At 40.3% G+C, this 21,185-nt stretch overlaps 1 protein-coding gene across 3 annotated transcripts in view; it reads right to left on the bottom strand.

Moving 5' to 3' along the window:
- Positions 1–10,796: 10,796 nt before the first annotated feature.
- Positions 10,797–21,185, bottom strand: part of NREP (neuronal regeneration related protein) — a 31,523-nt gene continuing 21,134 nt past the window's right edge. For all 3 annotated transcript variants that reach the window (XM_057540664.1, XM_057540663.1, XM_057540662.1), the window contains exons 4-5: positions 16,839–16,916; positions 10,797–12,544 (exon numbers count right to left, since the gene is read on the bottom strand). In XM_057540664.1, coding sequence (XP_057396647.1) covers positions 12,419–12,544; positions 16,839–16,916 — 204 coding nt within the window. In that variant the 3' untranslated portion in view covers positions 10,797–12,418. The remainder of the gene's footprint in view (positions 12,545–16,838; positions 16,917–21,185) is intronic.

The raw sequence follows: 21,185 nt of genomic DNA, 5'->3' as shown, positions 1-21,185 counted from the left end.
TCTCGTGATGTTGAACCTGCCAAGGGTCGCCACGACCTTGGACGGAGCAGAGAGGTCAGTGTCCAGAGGGAGGGAGCCCATCACCTCCCTCCACTCTACACTGATCAGATCCCCTGACATACCATGCTCACTCCTGGAAACCTGTCTTTAAGACCAATTGTTGCTAACTGCCCTGAGCCAGTTTGTCATTCACTGAGGTTCTTTTTTAGTTTGTTTTTGTGAATAATGGCAGATGTTTTAGTAGATAATAGAAATGGGTGAGATTAGTTACCTCCCCACAAAGTCACTACCAAGTTATAATGAAAGCAGGTCTCTAAACAAATTCTGCCACACATCTATCAGACGTCTATTAAGCAAACATCTATTAATAAATAGGCACAAAACAGTTCATACAATCTGAAGTGCCCGTTCTCTGTCCTTTTATGTCATCTGACCATACTTTTCTTGGAGATGTTTCTAGAAGCAGATGTAGCAATATTTTGATGGCAGAAACCTGTACCTCTTATGGGGGAGCTGGTTTCCAAAACTTCACAGGGCTCTTCACGAGGGCACAGGCTTAGACCTGTAAGGCAGCTTAGCAGAACCTAAAAAAATACTTCAGAAAAAAAGCCTGAATTCAAATATTGGCTGTTCTCATACATCAACTTGGGAATTTTACATAATCTCTTTTGCCTTCCATTTCTTCATCTGTAAGGCAGGTATAATAAAAATTACCTATTTTTAAGATTGTTGTGGGAACTAAAGGAAATAATGCATATAATGTACATAGTGTCAAATAGCCAGCACTCAGTAAATATAAACTATTATTGTCATTGTTTTGTGTGATTCCAGAGAGAGAACTACAGTTTATGGGTGAGAGTGAGAAATAGGAAAATAGTGAGTCAACTCAAAGAAGTAATTTTCTGGCAATTAGAGCATTACAAAAATAGATGAAGGTATCTTTTGCTGAAATAAATTCCTATCAAGATTAGTATCCAAGATGAAACTGTCTTTGGTCTTACCAGAAATTTATCTAAGGTTTCAGAGGAGATTCCTGCTGAGGGTAGAAGATTAGATGTAGAGAGGTCTCTTTACTTCTCTCCAGCACACAGATTCTACAATATTGGCCCCTTTTCTTTCCTGGCAGGTGTAATTTAGATGTGATTATCCATGTGTGGTCACAGGAGGGTCCTCTAGTCTTGTACTTTTACAGATTGAGAAGGTTGGTCTAGAGAGATCACTTTTTTCTTCATTTCTAACTCTGTGTCCTTTTCCTGAAAAACAGTCACAAGCTCTCTGCTACCTCTTTATTCCTGTTACAAGCAGTGTAAATGATTTTCTGCTTTCACGTTTCTTTCAGGTGAGTCCACGATCACCAATCTGACATCTCCCATTCCCCACTTTACATGCACAGTCACACACATCTTCAAGCAACCCTCACCCCATATTTGTTTTAAAGAATAGACTAGGACCTTGTTTCTGGGATTAAAATTGTACCCTGGGCTACCTCTCTAGCTTTCTGCCATTTGTATTTCTATGCCATTTGATTCTTGCACAATTTTTGTATATTTACCCACCTCTGTGCTCCTTTTCTCCACCGGGAAAGGCTACAAGCAACTCTTTACCTGTGAAGTTCTTGCTGTAATACCTCTATCTATACAGAAATCACCTCCTGACTTCTCCTAGGCTTAAATCATGTCTAGACCCCAACTCTGACCTTGCCCTGGTTATGTCTGCTCATCTCCCCATTTCTTGGTTATATTTCACCTCAGGATTTCCTTAACACCCAAACCTGTTACTTTTACTGTATTTTTTAATAAATGACAATCAATTTTTAACCAGCTCATAATGTTTTCCTGTGCCCATTGCTTCATGCATGAAGAGTCAGAGGAATCCCTTGGTCCTTGATGAATAGACTAATCATAAAATGATATAAGTGATTTATAAACATTTTAAAATGTTCATCCTCACTAATATGAAAAAAAAAAAAAAAGAAAGCCAAATAGGGGCAGTGAGGTACTATTTTACTCTTACAAAATTAGCAGATTGGAAGCCGGGTGAGTGCTGCAAGTCTGGTGAGGATGTCGTAGGACAGGTATCTCTGCCTACCCTGTTGATAAGAGTGTAAGTTGGTACAAACTTTTGGGAAAGCAGTTTGGCAAAATATAATAAGGAAACATGACAGATACATATATAGCTTTGGGGGCAAAGAGTTTCATCAGAAATAAGGTAATAGATAAGAAAGTTTGCTATAATTGAATATTTTGCAGCCATTCAATGTTTTTTTCTTCCTCTATTTTTAAAATTAAGCTTTCTATTTTGAGATCATTGTAATCTCACATGCAGTTGTAAGAACTAATGCAGAGGGATCTCATGTACTCTTTACGTGGTTTTCCCAGTCATAACATCTTGCAAAACTGTACCACAGTATCACAATCAGAATGCTGACACTGAGACTGTTAAGATGCAGAACGTTTCCATCACTACAAGGATCCTTCAGGTTGTGCTTTTTTTTCTTTTAATAAATTTATTTATTTATTTATGGCTATGTTGGGTCTTTGTTGCCACACGTGGGCTTTCCCTAGTTGCGGTGAGCGGGGGCTACTCTTCGTTGCGGTGTATGGGCTTCTCATTGTGGTGGCTTCTCTTGTTGTGGAGCACGGGCTCTAGGCACCCGGGCTTCGGTAGTTGTGGCGCATGGGCTTAGTTGCTCCGCGGCATGTGGGATCTTCCTGGACCAGGGCTCGAACCCATGTCTCCTACATAGGCAGGCAGATTCTTAACCACTGCGCCACCAGGGAAGTTCCATGTTGTGCTTTTAATCACTTGATCCTGCCCACACCCTCTCTTTAGCCCCTAATCTGTTATTTGTACACTTTTGTCATTTAAACAAAGTTATATAAATGGAATCATACAGTATGTAAGCATTTGGGATTGGCTTTTTCTCACTCAGCCTAATTCTCTGGAGATTCACCCAGGTTGTTGCATGTATCAATAATTCATTTCTTTTTATTGCTGAGTAGTATTCCATGATATGGGTGTACACAGTTTGTTTAACCAGCCCGTTGAAAGATATCTGGGTTGTTTCCAGCTTGAGGGTATTATGACTAAAGCTGCCATAAACATTCAGGCCTAGGCTTTTACATGAACAGAACTTTTCATTTCTCAGGGATAAATGGCCAGATGTGCAATAGCTGGGTCATACATTAGTTGCATGTTGAATTTTTTAAGAAACTACCAAACTGTTTTCCAAAGGGGCTGAACTTTTTACCTTCCAGCGATGTATGAGCAATGCAGTTTTTCCTCATCCACAGCAGCCCTTGGTGTTGGTGCTATTTTTATTTTAGTTATTCTGATAGGTGTGTAGTAGTATCTCATTGTGGTTTTCATTTGCATTTCTCTAATGGCTAATGATGTTGAACAATCTTCAAATCTTACTTGCCGCATCTGTATATTCTCTAGGTTGAAATGTCTTTTCATGTCTTTTGCCATTTTCTAATTGGATGGTTTTTTACTGTTGAATTTTTAAAAATTGAGACATAATTAATATATCATAAAACTCATCCTTTTAAGATGTACAATTCAGTAGTTTTAAGTATATTCAAAAGATTGTGTAACCATGACATTTTATGTAATTCCAGAACATGGTAATCAGGCATATTCATTAGCAGTCACTCTCCATTCTCTCCTTCCTCAGCCCCTGGCAACTTCTAATCTACATTCTATTTCTATGGATTTGCCTATTTTGGACATTTAATATAAATAAGATCATGCAATATGTAACTTTATGTGACTGGCTTCTTTCACTAGGCATAAGGCTTTCAAGGTTCATCCACGTTGTAGATGTATCAGTGTTTCATTGCTTTTTTTTATCGCTGCACAGTATTACATTGTGTGGCTATGTCACATTTGTTTAGCTGTTTATCAGTTGATGGACATTTAAGTCATTTCTTCTTTTTGGCTAATATGAATAATGCTGCCATATACATTTGTTTTGTGTACACATATTTTCAGTTCTTTGGCTGTACACCTAGGCATGGAATTGATGAACAACACGCTAAGTCTACGTTTAACACCGTGTTATATCCCCAAAAGCCATGTAAGAGTGTGTAGGAAATGTAAAGATTAAGGAAAAGGCTCTGCCATCTTAGACAAGCTATTCCACTCTGGGCAACTCATTATCCCTCAGCTGAGCTAATGATTCTGACCTCGTATCACTGCAGAGGGGCCATATGTGAAGTGATATAAGCGGCAGCTCCTCAAGTGTCCTACACAGACAACGAGCAAGCGGCTATTTTTCACACTCTTCCCAGGAGCTGCTGCCACACTTTTTAAATGTCCCTCTGAGCTAGTCCTCCTCCACAAGAACTCACATCAAACGCTCCTTCGTTATCACATCTGACAAAGCGGGTCCTAGCTGTCAGTGACAAATTCGAGCATCCCGGTCACCCCTCTCTCCAAGAAAGCCGTGCCCCTTAGCTCTGCAGGGAACATTTGCTTTTCAGCAGCTAGCTTTGGGATTTGAAGGAGCGAGCCAGGGAAGCAGCCTCTGAAGAGGCCTGAGTGGCTACGCTTGCTTGCTCCCCTCTCCCAGTTCTCCAGAACCTTTGGTACAAACAGCCCAGGGAGAGGAGGGAACAGGAGGAGGTCTAGGGCCTCTGAGAAAAGACGTGCCTGTCTTCCTCCTTCTCAGGGGCCCTGGCAGCGGCACTATGGTGAGGATGGAGACTTGGCTCGGGACTGGGGCTGCCCCACGTGTCAGCGAGCAGAGGGCAAGGGGCTCTACAGCAGCTGTAGGGACAGTAACGGGACCCCTGCTCCCTCAGCTGAGCTACATCATAGGACACCCCGATGGCCAGCGAGCCATATAACGGGTCCCTGGTGTAAGCCTCCGCCCTTGATCCTTCCCAGACCTCGGCGATCATTTTTAAAAAGGAGCTGGGTCAGCCACAAACAAGGGTTCTTGTAAAAGGGCAATAGGGGGTTGAAAGCTCCAGAAAACAGATCACAGGGGAACTGGCTAAAGGAACTGAGGCAGTTCTGCCTGGAGGAGAAAAAGGCTGTTGTGTGGAAGAAAGAGCCCACTTAATCTCTGTAGCTCTGAGAACTCAGCTAGGACCAAAGGGTGGGTGGAAAGTAATACAAGCGTTAGGCTCAGAAAGGTTCCAACTAATAATTAAAGCTGCCCGACTTGAAGGATCAGCAAATTAATGCATTCTTAAGATTCTCTATTCCATGAGGCTTTCATGCTAGCTGCATGGGTCTCTCAGTGAAATAGCTAAGCTATGTGTTAATGGCACTGTGTATTGTGAGAGGGAATAGATCAATTTCACATTATTTCTATGTAGTTATGCTCAGAGGTAAGCCTAATGGACACACACACAATAAAAGAAGACAACCCCCTTTTTCTGCCCTGATGCCCAAGCTGCCTGCCGCTCTATGGGCTTTTCTCCAGCAGTGCTGGGGTCCCAAGGACTCAAGGATTGGGAGCCGGCTGTATAACCCCACCTCTCACTGACCTGGGCCCCCTTCTCCTGTGACCACTGACCACCATCCCTGCCTTTTGGATATGCTAGATAGAGCTATAACGAAGTGTCTAAAAGAATTTGGAAGAAAAGGATTAGCACTAAAGAGATTTGACCTTGTAAGGAAATGAAGTAAAGGCTCTGAGAAGAATTACCGACTTACTGAATTTGCAGCCCAGGAAGACTGATCTCTGAGATCTTCCTCCTGCCGTTTCCCTGTGCAGTAGGGCCTCGGTGGACCATCTACTGAAAGGTAGTCTGGATCTTTCTTTCCCTTCCCCATCAAAATTCATTCCTGCTGTGTTCCCTGGGAGTCTGGTTCCCTGCAGTGCACTAAGTTCATGGCCAGCAAACTTCAAGGCTCCTTCATTCAGAAGAATAATGGGGGAATTCAGGCACTGGGGCTGGGTGAGAAGTATTTCTGGCCAAGAGTGAGTTCCTCAAAGCCCAGTGGATAAGTGGTTATCTAGCTCAGAGATCTTAAAACATTTTTGTTCTAAAAAAAGAGAATCTTAATAGAGTATTTCCGTCATGCAATTTTTAAGTTAATAGTAAAGTTTTTCATCGTAAATTTAAATACTGTCAAAGGTTATAATTTGGAGTATATTGTAAATGTTTCTGTTCTGACATAAAAGTTGAATTTCTTTCATAAATGTATACAATAAAATCCAAACACCGTGCAATTGATAATCCATAATTTTATTTTTAAAAACAAACAATTCTTTAACTTGCAGAAATTTGACTTTTTCTTTCGTGAACTTAAATTTTTATTCCAGTTCCCTCTAAGAATCTTATGTTAATAAATATGGATCACCCTATCACATTTATCTGCAATAAAAAAATGGATCTAAATTTTAAAACTTTTATCTTCTGTGACCATAAAACTGTAAGCATTAAAAAAATCTGCGTGGATGAATTAGTATTAATAGCAATTCACTACTAATTAAAACTACATGCATATATTATATTCATTATTAAACACAAAAATTGAAATTATAATGAAAATGCACCTCAATGAGACGATGAATTTTTTCAGTTAGTTCTAGTATCCGTGAATGAATATTACTTATTGCTAAAATGAGACAGGGGTTGTCATCAATTCTATTTCTTTTGTTTGTTTGTTTTTAAGCTATGAACTGTAGAAATTGAAAGTGTTTTATTATAGCAGTGTAATTCAACTCTTTGATCTCCTTCCATGTTATATGCCAAAATTCATATAATGATCTATTATCAAAAAATATTTCTAATCTTCTGTCACCTGATAACTTGATTAGGTCCTGCATTTTTCTTATAAGCAACGAATTGGAAAGCACCCTGACTTGCAAAGAGATTTCTTCTCGTCATTAGAATCTAATTCACTTTCTCAATTTCTGGGAAGAAAGATCTTTGCTACGATTTACCAAATGATTGTTAATTATGCTGTAACGCTTTCACCTAGACCCACCTTTTTAAATCCCATGTCTTCAGAAATAAAAGGAAAACCAGACAGATTACTAATTTCATTATACTTTTGCCAAAATAATGCTTTTGGATAAAATATTTTGATCTTATTTCTTCCCTTAACCATATTACTGTTACCTTGGAGTTGCAGATTCAGCCCATTTACGGAACATGTCCATCACAAACCGCATTGGCAGAGCCCGTCTTCACTGTTAACCCAATTAGTCAAATCAGATTCACTTTCTGTCAGAAAAAAAACTTTGACTTCATTTTTCAATTCAAATAGCTATTTTGAGGATTATTATAAAAATCAATGAGAATTAAAAGCATATCTTGTGAAACTGATCACTAAAACCAATCAGAATGAAAATGATATAGAGCTAATATAATTAATTATTGCATGTTTAAATAAGTTATAAAAACAAAATGATCCATACACTTTCTTAATCAAGTAAGAAGAATGATGAAAGGCATGATGTATCTCTAGTAAAATTGTGTGAGGTTACTGAATGCTGCTGACTGACTTTGGAGAAGTCAGTCAGCAGCTAAATAAGAACTAAATTTTTACACTAAATAAGAACTAGTGTAAAAATCAGAAACACCACAAATAATAGAAAGGTTCTAGGCTGCTAATCAGTCTAGCAGCACATAATATTTTTTGTCGTTATGAAAAAGATATTAAACGTTTTATAAGACAGAATATGATGAGAACTGACTATAATTGAAACAAATATTTCATGCTGTTTTGATACCACAGGTTTTTGATAATTTTATTAGCTAATGCACATCACGTCTGAAACAATCCATATGAAAATTTTTTATTCTTGAGTTTTATCCATTTTATTGTGTAAAAATTGAGTATTTTCAAAAGGCATCCTAATTACATTGAAAATAATCAGCATTGCAAACCTATACTGCTTTAGCTGTTCTAAGTTACTTTCCTCCCAGGTAAGAAATATCCTAGGGATAAGTATGGAGAATAGTGGGAAAAAATTGCTTACAATTACATGAACAAGCCATTTTGGGTAGTTGATGTCTCCTACTGATTTTCTCTTTGCTTCACTCAGGACTCTCCCTCAAGTGCAAGGCATTCTTTGACAACAGTCAGGAGGAGAAAGAGGAAAAAGCATTAAATAAAAGTTGTCATTATTTCCATCACTCCACTTTACCAGTATTATCTGAATTCTGAAAATCCAAATGAGTCCAAACACCTCACTTCTGTGTTTTCTAATCTATCAGTTTGTGTGTATAAGAAGGGAAAGCCCAAAGCACTATGGATTTATGATTAATCATTAAAGGAACCTTTCTCTTTGTTTGCCACATCTGGGGTTTTTGTGTCATATTAAGGGCAATTTGTTATATTAAGAGTTGGGATGTATGAGACCTGTATCTTTTTTTATATAATGTGGAGAGAGGACTATTGTGAATACAGACTCATTCTCAGCAGAACAATCTTAGGAACGCGTCTAGTTTGCATAGAGGATCTAGAAATGAGTTCCTTAAAACTATCCATGAGCATGTATGTACTCCCTGGAAAGACTTCACACACTCTGAGTTACACATACCCCGGCTTGAAAACCATGCATTTATCAGACCCGTATGTAGCCTAACCTAACCCAGTCCAAGACGTTTTAGCCTGGGGATCTCAGTCACTGGAGGAGAGTAACTGAAAAGTTGCAAAGAGGGCCCAGAGGTGCAGAGGGAACTGCAGCAGCCCCTGTTTGGGGACCAGTAATGAGGAGCCTCTGTTTCCAGTCTAGTGTTCACAGACATGCACGTGCTCCAGCTATCAAACAGAAAGTAGAAGATCCCCTGGCTCTTTGTTGGTGCAAATAAGCACATCACCATCTTCTGAAACTAGAAGTTTCATGTTGCAAACTCACAGGCCAACAGAGGGAGGCAGGTGATGTAAACGAACAAAGCACACGGGGTCTGAGATTAGCGGTGTGAGACTGGACAATGGAGGGGCCAGGCCTCACCAGAGATGGAGGCTGCTACTCAGCTCCCAATTTTCAAGGGAAGCCAAAAACTTGAATTTTCATGTGAAAATCTTCCGATTTGTAAATGTTGGCAATTAAATCAACCTTTTTATAAACCACACTGCAGGCCAAAGAGAACAAGTCTACAGGTCATATCCGTTCCGCGGTTGTTAGTTACCAATCTCTGTCCGCCCAAAGGCACCTGGGTGATATTTTTACCTCTAGAGAGAGAACAAAGCAGTCTTTAACTAAAGTTTGGGTCTCCCGCTCTGACTCCAGCTACTGCTCCAGTTTCTTAGCTCCAGCTCCGCTTCAGCAGTTTATTAACCCTGAACAAGTCGTAGCTGATTCACACGTGGGTCCTGCAAGTTTAGAGTGAAGTGCATGGTCAATTATCTAGTATTTCAAGCTTCATGGGGACTGAGGGAGTTGTCATCATCAAACCCAAGCCATTTAGTTGGATGGACTTTTAAACATTTATTTCAGCTTCCCTGTTTTTACAGCTTCCATTAACATTTTCTAAATATTCCTTTCAGGGCTAATAGCACTTGGATTAGTAAATAGTATTATAGTTCCTGGATGCTCTCCTCATTTGCCTTCAGTCTCTGGAGCTCCAAGGACTGTAAAAACTTCTTCAATCAAAGAAATAGCTATAGGTCTGCTCTCAGCCGTTCTCACTTCCAGCCCCTGGCCTACAATTACCCTGAGGCTTTAACTTCAGATGGTGTGCTGGTTTTCCAATGTGTCCACAAATTCTTTGATACTCCTCCCTTCAGGAGGTAGAGCTTAATTCCCTCCCTGTGAATGTGAGCTATACTTAGTGCCTTGCTTCTAATGAATAGAATATGATGGATGATAGTGATTCTGAGAATAGGTCACAGGCATTATGGCTTGCTCCCAGCTCTCTCTTGAATTACTCACTGCAGGGGCAGCCAGAGGTCATAAGGACACTTAAGTGGCCCTGTGGAGAAGCCCATGCATGGGGGAACTGAGTTCTCCTGCCAAGAGCCATGTGAGCAAGCCATACTGGGAGCAGATTCTCCAGCCCTGATTAAGCCTTCAGATGACTGCAGCCTGCTCACCTCTTGACTGCAAACCCAGGACAGCTCCTGTGCCATAAACACCAGCTCAACTGCTCCTGAATTCCTGACCAAAGGAATCTGTGAGACAAGCAAATTTTGTCGTTCCAAGATGTCAAGTGTGGTTGTAATTTGCTAGGTGGCAATAGATTAACACAGAGGGGCATAAAGCAACCCAGCCTACCGTCCTCCTGGCCTGGCCTCATCACCTTTCCTGTTCCAGTTTAATCGGGGCAAGAAGGCAAGAGGTAACTCCTCCCAGCTGTGATGTTAGCTTATCATTTGCTAGATTCCAGGTAGCTGGCTATATATGAATTCATGATTTAAAATCCTATCTCAAATTTTTATCCACTTACAAGTGGATAAAACCTTTTGTCTTATACATTTGTGCACTTTTGTGTGTGTGTGTAAATATTCCATGAAGCAGCAAGGTCAGGTATCTTTTGAGATGGGTAAAGAATACCACAGAGTAGGTCTTTATGGCAAGGGGTAAGAAAGAATGTTTTGAGGTGCGTGGGAGTGCCCTGAAAGAGAAAAATATAGAAATAAAAGGGTCTCGGTTTAATTCTCCTTTGTACCCAGAGGCAGCTCTGCAAATACCATCCTAATGAGCCACTGCCTAGCCCCTAATCTCATAAAACCCTCAGAAGGGAAAATGCATGAAAGGCAGAGCTGATTCTATCTCTTTTGATATTTGTCCTTGGGTCTACTTTTGGGGCTCTGAGAGCACATGAATTAACATGAACAAGTGAAAGCATTCAAAAGTAGGCCTTTCCAATGACGAGCGAAGCCAGTTACCATACAGCTTGCATATTTATTGAATACTACTAAAATAGCTAAAATACATTGGGTACTTGTTGTGAGTGCATCAGTAAAGATCACATTGTTACAAAAGCCTGCATATTCAGCAGTACACAACTGCAACTCTACGGAAATGCCACAGATGCAGAATACTGTTTTCTTGCTCTATTTACACAGCGGATATACCTATTCTAACAAAGGAGGGAGGGGCGAAATGCACAGGAAACTCAGGCCAATGGGGGAGCGAGAAGAGAACGAAGAAGTGCAGTGCATGCGTCGGTTGATGTGTAACAGTCAGAAGCGGGACAGTTCAGAACAAAGCCTGCCCTGTCAAAGGAAGAGCTAAAAGACAGTTATATAAAAATTAAGGTGGGCTTTCAGACTGGCTAACACAACAACATTCCATGAGTGGATGGTATTGTCTGATTGTATTTTTGTTTATCCATTTCATTGGGAGCAAGGACAAAAATGTAAAATCTACACCTTGCTTATCAGAACTGCCGAAAAAGAGTGCTCTGCCTTTAAAAAAAATTTTTGTAAAAACATTTTTTTCCAACCTAATTTTTGGGAAAGGTATAATTTTCATGTTCCTACTGAGATGTCAGTTTTTTAGATTTTTTTCAGAGGGCACTTGTTAAAAAAAAAAAAAAAGTTTGCCCTTTTTTCCCCAAATATTCTTTCAAACGAAAAGAACCAAAAAAGACACCTAAAAAACGCCTGTCAAATTATTGCTTTTCGTTCTCTAAGTGAGGCAGGCGAGGCTATGGAAAGGAAGAGATTTGGTGAGGAAATTACAGTTTTGTGATTGCTCCCGCTACAGTGACTGCGTGTCCAGGAGTGCCAGCCTATGAGACGTGGGTCTCTCCCGCTCTGTGGTGGCACTCACTCAACCTACAACGCTGAAGAAGAAAGCCACACTGAAGACACAAGGAGAACAAGTCAATCCAGTCTAGAGAACAACATTCGGGGAAACAGAGTACCAACACCTTCTTAGAACATGAAAATAAAAAATAACTCCATCAGAGCTACCTTGCCAAGGAGCATGTTGAAAGTCCAAAATAGCACCATTCATCAGTGTCTCAGGTCCTGTGGCAGCATCTCGGTCACTTACCACAAGGAAACAATGAGTTTCAAACTACTTCTATACATCGAAAGAGTACATGGATAAAATATAGAGATATACAGACAATTGATGAACATAAACTACTAGGCTTGTTACATCTAAATGAAAAAAAAAAAAAAATGGGGACTCTCAGCCTCTGCAAGAAGCAGTCGGGAGCTGTGTGAGTGAAAAGGCAGAAGTGGACCGGTTGTGTGAGAGCAGAGGGGGTTTGAGTTGTGGAAGACATCGTCGTAGCAAACCAGGCCTGAAGGCCCACCTGTAAGGGTTGTAAACGTGGATTCACAGTGTGAAATTCTGAGCGTTTTCACTTGAGTCAGAATGATTAAAAACTGGTTTGATGATACCTATTTGTCCACTGTAAATTCTCTAAAGCAAGGCTCAGAGTCCCATAGTTTCTTCTTATACTTGATGATTTACACAGAAAAAAATCCCATATATGATACCATGACCTCATCAATACCCATACACCATGTGTAATACAAATGGAGGTGATTAAAAAGAGAGGAGGTAACTGATTCCCGGGGAGTGGAGCTCATTGCTGCCAAGTGGATGCAGGGAGGCAGCCTCGGTCTGGCCATCCTTCTTGCGGCTCACTTCCTTTGGGACAGGAAGTCTTCCCTGAAGAGCACACAGACAGACACACACAGAAAAGAGACACACTGAGTCACGCTCCTAAAACCATTTGAAAACTTTTGCTTCTCTCTCCCGCCTTTTATCCCCGAACTCCTGGTGTTTTTGCAGAGTTTACGTATTAAACACAGTTCACCTGAATGTAAATATTAGGTCTGTCGGGGCATGAAGTAATTAAACACTAGCCGCCATGGCTGCAGTGGCATCAAGCGCGTCCCTGATGGCTGGGCCCAGCCATGTAGGAGACAGCATTGCCCAGGGTCAGGTTCCTGAAGACAGTTTCCAGGATCCGATAGGACCCCCGACAGAAGACTGGGTGAGAGGTGTTCCTAGGAGTGCTAACACTTTTTTTAAAAAGAGTTCAGTGGCCGTGGTGGGAAGGGATACTTATTTTCTAATACGTAATAAAAATATTTAAAGCATACCACAACTGCACAAATGTAATTTATGTACAGTTTATTCTAGAAGCAACTGGGACAGTCCCTATGGGCCTTACAGTAAGAACCAGAAGTGGGTACCAAAGGCAGGGGAGTGTTTGGGAGGGAAATCATGTGGGCTGGGGGTGGGAAGGCAGCGGCTGCAGAAAAGAGGAGACTAGTGGGAAACCAAGGCCAGAAGAGAGTGAGATTCAGCTAGATTGGACTGACTGGGGCTTTTCCAGTCTCTCCTCACGATCCTGATGAGTGAGGGTTTCGTGTTTCTGACTAGGAGAATCCAAACGCACTGTGACTGATGATCCTTTGAGTACCCACGGGGAGAAGCTCCCCATCACAACCAAACAGCAAGAGGACAGAACAATGAAGCCCATTTGCCCAAAAGATGATGCAAAAAAAAGGTCTTATCACAACTAGATTTTATGCCTCATTCAGAAATGAATACAGTGAACATTTGACAAGAGTCTCTTTTAGCCTAACAATTACTGGAGTTGTCTTAAAAAAAATTATCCACTATGGTTTTAAAAGATCTGTTTTTTTTTCTTTTCCTTTTTGTTCAGGTCACATGTTCTAACAGGATAGTTATAATAAGCCAATTTGACTGGATATAAGTACTTGGGTTAAAGTGATAATCTTGCTTTGTGATCTGCAAATTACTTTATTCGAATTTTTTTAATTCAGAAGTCAGGGACTTCCAAGCAACTTGAAACCAAATAAATGTTTTCAGCAGCCGCCAGAGTGAACTAAATGCAACAGATAATTCAACTTTAAGAAGTCTTATTTACTGTATAGGGTTCCCATATTAAACATCTGTTATACCTAAATATTTTTGAAAAATCTCAGACTTTGAGAGCATGTAACATTTTTAGAATGTATATGAAATCCACTCAGTACGTACTTTAATGCTCCAGTCTTAGTTTGTGATTTAGAGGTTGTTTTGGTATCATTAAATACCAACAGGACCAAACCAGAAAATTAAATTAAAATATAATTCATCATCTACACACACTTAAGGATCTAGATAAATATCCAAAAGCATTGTATTGGGCAGTTCCCTTCACTTGTGAAAATAATTTCAGTCTTGAAATTTTGGCATGCAATCCCACTACTTAAAAAAAGAAATCCACTGTAATCCTGATGTCTTTAATGTCTGTTTCTCCCCCCCTATCAACCAGTTAGCACCATGGTTCAGGATATGACAAGCTTAAGTTTTGGACAAATGAAGAATTCAATGGCTGTTAACTGTCATAGGCCTAGAAAGGGAAATCAAAAGTTCATAACACATTTCACTCAACAGCTATACTCTTTGCATGGCTGGCCTTAACACTGCCTCCTTCAGACTTACTGTGAAGTGAATATATAGAACATCAGTTGGTCCTTATATAAGTCTCAGTTTTACTAATCTCTTATCTCCATAAAAAAATATACAACAAAATGAAACAAAGAGCTGGGTGGGATCTGGGTAATTGGGAAAGAAGTCCTTTCAGGAAAAAAAAATGTGAAGGAGATTATTTCAGATTTGAATTTATCATGTATATTGTTTTTTTCTCTTTCAAGGCCCCAGCATGTTCACGCGTGTCTTCCCTTCATTATTCATGTTTTGTGTGCCTACTATATGGATTGAGCACTCTATTAGATTTTAAGTCAACAGAGACAAAAGCAGTCCCTCCAGCCTGCCCTTAATTAACTTGCTGTATGGGAGCCACCTGAATAACTGGAAGATAACAAGGCAGTGGTGGTAAACCATGCAGGGAGTTCTGCTACGAGGCACCCTGGGGAGCTCCTGGGGAGATAAAGTTCTGTGCATCCTCCCTTTGGAGGCTGGAATTTACTAGATTTCAGTCCCTACCTCCTGTCCTTCATTAACAAAAAAAAAGATATTTCTGCCCCCATTAAAGGAATTTCAAGCTTCTGCAGCAAGGGGAGGACGTATTTTGAAGAGGAGACACAAAGATGTCTTACTCCCCACAAGTAAGGCCTTGCAAGAATTCATACACACAGTGTCATATCTTCCTCTATCATCCACCATATAATGGTCCCTACAGGATTGACGAACTTGAGTAATCCAGAAGGCGGGAGGAGGGGATGTGCTCCTAGACGTCCCTTCGCTGATGTACCTTAGGTTGGATGGCCCTCTCTGCTGATGACTGTTAGTACATGAATCCCCCAGTTACTCAATAATGTGCTTTGGGCCAAGTAAGCCAAGATTGTTTTTCATATGATTATGCAAAGACGTGCTTTTCCAGAAGGCAACAGCTAGAAAAAGGACAAATATATTATGCTTAAAATACTATTCATATATTTAGAGAGGAAAGAACTCAAAATAACCGAAGACCTGAATTCCAGGATCCACTATGCCAGCCCCCTTGGAGCATACCTCAATGCAGGCAAGGCCTAGGACACAGACTGGCCTTCCAAGAGGAAAGGGAGGCACTGTTGACCTCACTGAGGAACTTGCCCCGTCTTGCCCCTCTAGCTGATGCCACCAGTATCAAAGAGAGGACCTCTGGAGGCCTCAATGGGGCAGGAACTAACGAAAAGACTATACTCTCCCCCTTCTCTTCCATAATCACATCTTCCCCTCAGCTACTCAGGGGAATTATGCCTTGAGGTGGCCCAGTAAAGAATGTCTAGACTATACGGCGCCCCCGGTGGTGTGGTCATGCTGAGGAGGTGGGGTGTGGGTGTGTTTTAAGTAAAGCTCCAGTATTTTAGCACACCTCCACTCCTACTCTACAAGATCAGAACAACTCTAGGTCAGGCAGGGCCCAAATCATTTGGTTCACCTACTTTGCTGCCAATGATTTCGACCTTGACCTTCAGAAATTCTCTGAAAGATTAAAAGTGATTTAGAATTGTTTTCTTTCAGTGCAAACTGCCAGTAGACATAATCTCTTTAACTAATGTCTGCCTGTTAATAAAAGATAGGAAATTGCTGAAACCATTAAGGGTAAGTAAGATAGTTTCCCAAAGTTGAAATGACAGTAGTAGCTGGGGAGTCCTCTCCGTTGGTCAATTACACTTAAGAAATTTTAAAATGGAAATTTTATTTTCAATGGACTCTATTTTTTTTTTAATTGCAAAATCAATAGGTCAGTGGTAAAAAGTACAGCCCTCCTTGCTTAAGGTCAAATTGATTTTTTTACCCTAACAGGCAAAGTCCAAAGATATCTACAGTAAAAACTGGTAAATGTTTTTGTTGTTATTGTTGCTGTTTTGAAATGCTGCTAAAATCTAAATTTTACAAATTTTCTTAAGGCAGAGAATTGTCATGCCTTAAGATGTCTGAACAATGAAAGCATGTTTATAGAAAATATTTTTAGGCTAAAAGTTAGAAGAAAAAATATAACAGCTTTTTTATATTCTTTCTCTTTTGTTTCATGGGTAATCTTATCAGGTAGTCAGGTATTATTACCAGACAAAACTGTCACCATCTTATACTTTTAAGATATCTTTTAGTTAGATATCTTCATATTTGAGTTTATCCACCCAGGAATGGAACAAACAAATTAAAAACCTGTAAAAGGTACAGTTTTGGTTTGTCAACCAATTGACAAATTGGTTCCATGATTCTTAAATGAAAATTTGCTTTGGACTTTGGACTTGTCAAGAAAGAAAGATAGTATGAACTGTAAGAGTCATAGGACTTTAGGATATTCTTTTTCTTTTTGTAGTATATGTTATTTCCAAGGTCATAATAGTATCAGGTTAATGGATTATTATAGTAGACAATAATGAGTATTAAAATTAGAAATAATTGGGTTTTGACAAAAAATTGTTTCTAAATGGAAAAAAACCAAAAACCAAAAAACAAAAAACCTTAACAAAATGTCAGCTAGCGATCTTACCTTAGGAAGCCTTCCCTCCATTTCCTTGTTTGGAAATGGTTCTTGACTGACCCAGACAGAAAGCTCTGGGTAATAAACCTAGAGAGACATAAAAGCACACACATTCAGATTAAAAACTGCATCCTCTCTGAAACCACTTGGGAACAGCTTAATGAGCTCAATTCTCCTCAGTGGTCATTTATTTGCCAATTGCAACTTAGAGTGTTGGGGAAGCCCGACCGCTCTTTCAGACTGTCAGTGTGCTTCTGAATGTACACTGCACTCAGGAGAGTTTTAGCTCAATGTCTTCCAAGACCAAGTCCAACAGAGCAGAGATATCAATCAGTGCTATCTTTTAGCATGCAAAGTGGTAGCTTCATGGCTTACTGCCTGAGCAAACTAAGGCCCTGGGGAGGCCTAATATTCAAAGCAACCTGTGATAAGTATCCTTGCAAAACTCCATGTTTATGAGATAAATGTGTCATGTACCCACCAAACACTGTTAAATCCTGATTCATTTATTAGAAGGCTCAATTATGCACAAAGCATATGGAGGAAAGGAAGAAGCAGCCTGTATCCTCCCCAGATCCACACGTCCGCTGACAACACACTCTGCCCAGCTGCCTGAAAGTAGCCAAGTGTCTCAGAGAGGGGCAGGGCGGGGGACTGGTGGCATCGCCATGAATGATTCAGAGGACACTACCTGTTGCATATGGGGGGTGGGGCAGGGGTGGGACGAGGTGGAGAGAGTGAGTCCCACTGAGCAACTCTTCTTTCAATATGAAAAAGGGTTATGACCATCCTAAGAAGGTTGCTGACCAGCTGTTCTCCATCGCTGGTAAAGGCAGGAGTAGGGGGATAAGGACTTAAATTACAACTACAGATTTAGGTCAGCTGTAAGGAAGAACTTGGCATAAGAATTGTTAAATTACTAAAAGAATTTAGAGAGGAAAACTGTGAAATCTTCTTTAAGAAATTGAGAAACCGAATCCAACAACCATCTGTCAGGGCTAATTTACATTTGATACAGCCCTGCTTGAAGGGAGGGGAGAAAATTAGGTAAGGTTCCCTCCAGACCTGATTCTCTAGATGCTGTAAATAAGCTTCACATTTAATAAATCATATTAAGAATTACACCTCATTAATTGGTTAACAGACTCATATGTCTTTTTTTGTTTATTTCTGAAAGCACTAGATGTGATAGCCTAATCATCGGGCTGACTGCAATGTTTTCGATGTCCCAATCAGTCACTTTGGTCAGGGGGTCTGAGGCACAAAATGTGACGGCTGTGCTGGTTTTGTGGGCGAGTCTAACAGAAACTATCTTTGCTCAAACCCCAGGGACATTTGTGGTACATCCCACTGTACGAAGCAATTTTGCATGCATTACCTAGTTTATCCTGAAGGTAGGTTGTAACTAGGTCTTATCATTACAGAGAAGAGGAAACTGAAGCTCAGAAAGGTCACATGACTTGCCCAAAGTCACACAGTGTAGGATAGGACTCAAACTCAAGCCGGGCTCCCAGGTTCTAAAGCTGGGTCCTTTCTGCCATCCTGATGCCCTCGAATTATCCCAGAATGCAAATTGCCTACCACCTCTCTTTCAAAATTACACCAGTCCACAGCCACCACACACATTTAGGTCTTAAATATTTGAGAGCTCATGCTGCAAGAACTGGGCCTGTTTTCTGACTTTGGACTGGGTCTGCTTTCTGGGCCATTTGGTTCCCCCAACCCCAAACTCCTTCCTCTTGCTCAGCTTTCCCTCTTCTGCTCAGCTCCTTCTAGGAGAACGCCACCATCTGCCTTGTTTGGGACAAACAGCCACCACTGACATTCCCCTGAACCACGAATGGGTGAAAAAAACAAAACTGCAATCTTAGATGCACAAGCTTTGCTTAAGGCTTAAAAGAAAGTCACAGCACACAGAATCCCACTTTGGGAAATTATAGGCGATCTCAAATTGGGATCTACTGTAAATTCACTTAATATAAATAGATAAAAGACGATGACATCTCTATATTACTGCTTTTCAAGGCATGCTTTAAGTATTATTAAAAACATGACATTTTTTAGCAAAAAATAATATTCTATTGTAAACCAAAAACACTGATAGAAATACATGTAGAAACATAGTAGGCACATGGATGCAATGAAAAGCAAAATCAAGTAAATGTTGTATCTGTTTTCTCATGCTTTTTTATGGTATTCTACTTTAACAAAATGACACTACATTAGCATTTAACTTCTAGGTCCAAAACATGAATACTGAAGCCACCCAAGTCTGATCTTTAGGAAAAAATAGCTTACCCCTCAGAAATTATTATACTTACTGTTACAATACTTATTACAAGTTTTTTTCCAAGAACTTTCCTTTTTCAAAGAAAAACAGCCAGTGACTGTATGCCAATGAGTATCTGCCAGCAAATCCATGACTAAGGAAACTTCCTTCCCTACTTCAAATTTGTTCTTTTGAAACATATTAATTTAGCTACAGATTGACCAAGGGCATTCTAATTAGGCATTTTTTTAGTGTGTGAATCATAAAGTAATCAGTGTATACGTTAGGAAAAATAAATGTCACTTCGGCCTTGTGGTAAATTCATCTAGTCTCCTTCTGAGTCAGAATTTTAAGCCAAAAATGGCAGGGACATATAAGAATCTCAATTACATTCTTAACACCTGTCTGGCTGGTCTCTAAGAACTCAGTATATCCCTGGACACAGAATCTAAAGGGGAATAGTTAAACTTTTATTTTTTGGTTTTGGGAAAAGGTGGCAGATTATTAGAAATATATGCTACCTACATTACTGCTTTGTTCATTCCTATACCTGTGGTGTTTTGAAGCCTCTAACATGAAAGACTTAAGAGGAAAAACATCAATGACAATCATTATCCTTACTCTCAAATAACTCAGAATACCTTTGTCCATGCGGGCGTTCACCGTGAGTTTGTGAAATACCCGCAGTGTGCTGCACACAGTTAGACTCTGGATATGACAAGAAGAGAAATAGAGTTCCTGACTCTTAAGAGCTCAAATCAAGGGGCAGGGGAGGCAAACAGCAGGGGCGATAGATCCTCTAAAAGATCATTTTAAAGCATGTGCTATGGGCTGAACTGTGTTCCTCCCAAAATCCATACGGTGAAGTCCTAACCCCCAATACTTCAGAATGTAACTGTATTTGGAGATAGGGTAATAAAGAGGTAATTAAGTTAAAATGCGGTCATATGGGTGGGCCCTAATCCATTTTGACTGGTGTACCTAAAAGAGGAGGAAATCAGGGCACGTCTACACAGAGGGAAGACCATGTGAAGACACGGGGAGAAGACAGCCATCTACAAGCCAAGGTGAGAGGCCTCAGAAGAAACCAAGCCTGCTGACACCTTGACCTCAGATCTCGAGACTCCAGAATTGTGAGAAAATAAATTTCTGTTGTTTAAGCCACCTAGTCTGTGGTATTCTGTTCTGACAGCCCTAGGAAACTAACACAGTGTGTTTTAAGTGCAATTTAAAAAAAATGTATAGGTATGTCAACTGTAATAGCTCTTGGAATATCCATCAACAGATTTAAAAAAACAAACAAAACCAACATTTAGCAAGACATCCACTAGTGCTGTCAACAGAGGAAATAAGGGTGGCAGCAAGGGATCTGGGAGGGTATGTGATGGCTGCCAGATGCAAGCCAAGGAAGACAGAAGGCTGAGGGGTAAGGATGTAATGAACTCTGTGGGGGGAGGCGCCTCCTCGGCCAGATCTCGCTACAGCTCTCAGTGGCCACAATAGTAACAACACAGCTGCAACCCCACAGGCTGCTTCTTACCTAGTTCAGAATATTAGAAGCTGACAATGACCCTGTGATACAGGCTTCTGAGTGCTGATACTATGTGGGTCAGAAAAGAGGGTAAGTTGATCTATCTTTCCGGAGAGCATCTGTTCTTGCTGGACCCCAACGCTGTTCATTCTTCTTGGTATTAGTCAACTGATGCTCCGAAAGTGGACACATGGCTTAAATTGTATCCCTTGCATTCAGGTTTCTGGATTCAAGTTTGTGTTTTTCATGAAGACCGGTTCAACTAACTTTTCCTCTCTTAAACTTCACCAAGTTCTCTCTTGGTGGTGGTGGTGTGAGCACCTCAGAAATGTAAGCACATGGGAATCCCTCACAACTGTTGTCTTATTAAACAAGTAAACCAAAGTTTGTCTTAGTCTTCACAAGAGAAGTGTGTTCTTTTAAAACTGTCTTCTGTATATAAAATAAACAATTGTTTGCTTTTGCTCAAGTAAAATCCTCAAACCCTCTCGAATACTGCTCTTCCAGATGTCAGGAATCAGAGAAGCAAGCTATAGGCTCAGCAATTAAGAAAACA

This window comes from Balaenoptera acutorostrata, chromosome 2 (assembly GCF_949987535.1).
Source record: "Balaenoptera acutorostrata chromosome 2, mBalAcu1.1, whole genome shotgun sequence".
Taxonomy (NCBI): domain Eukaryota; kingdom Metazoa; phylum Chordata; class Mammalia; order Artiodactyla; family Balaenopteridae; genus Balaenoptera; species Balaenoptera acutorostrata.
Note: the sequence above shows the minus strand (reverse complement) of the source record. Positions and strands in the feature narration are given on the sequence as shown.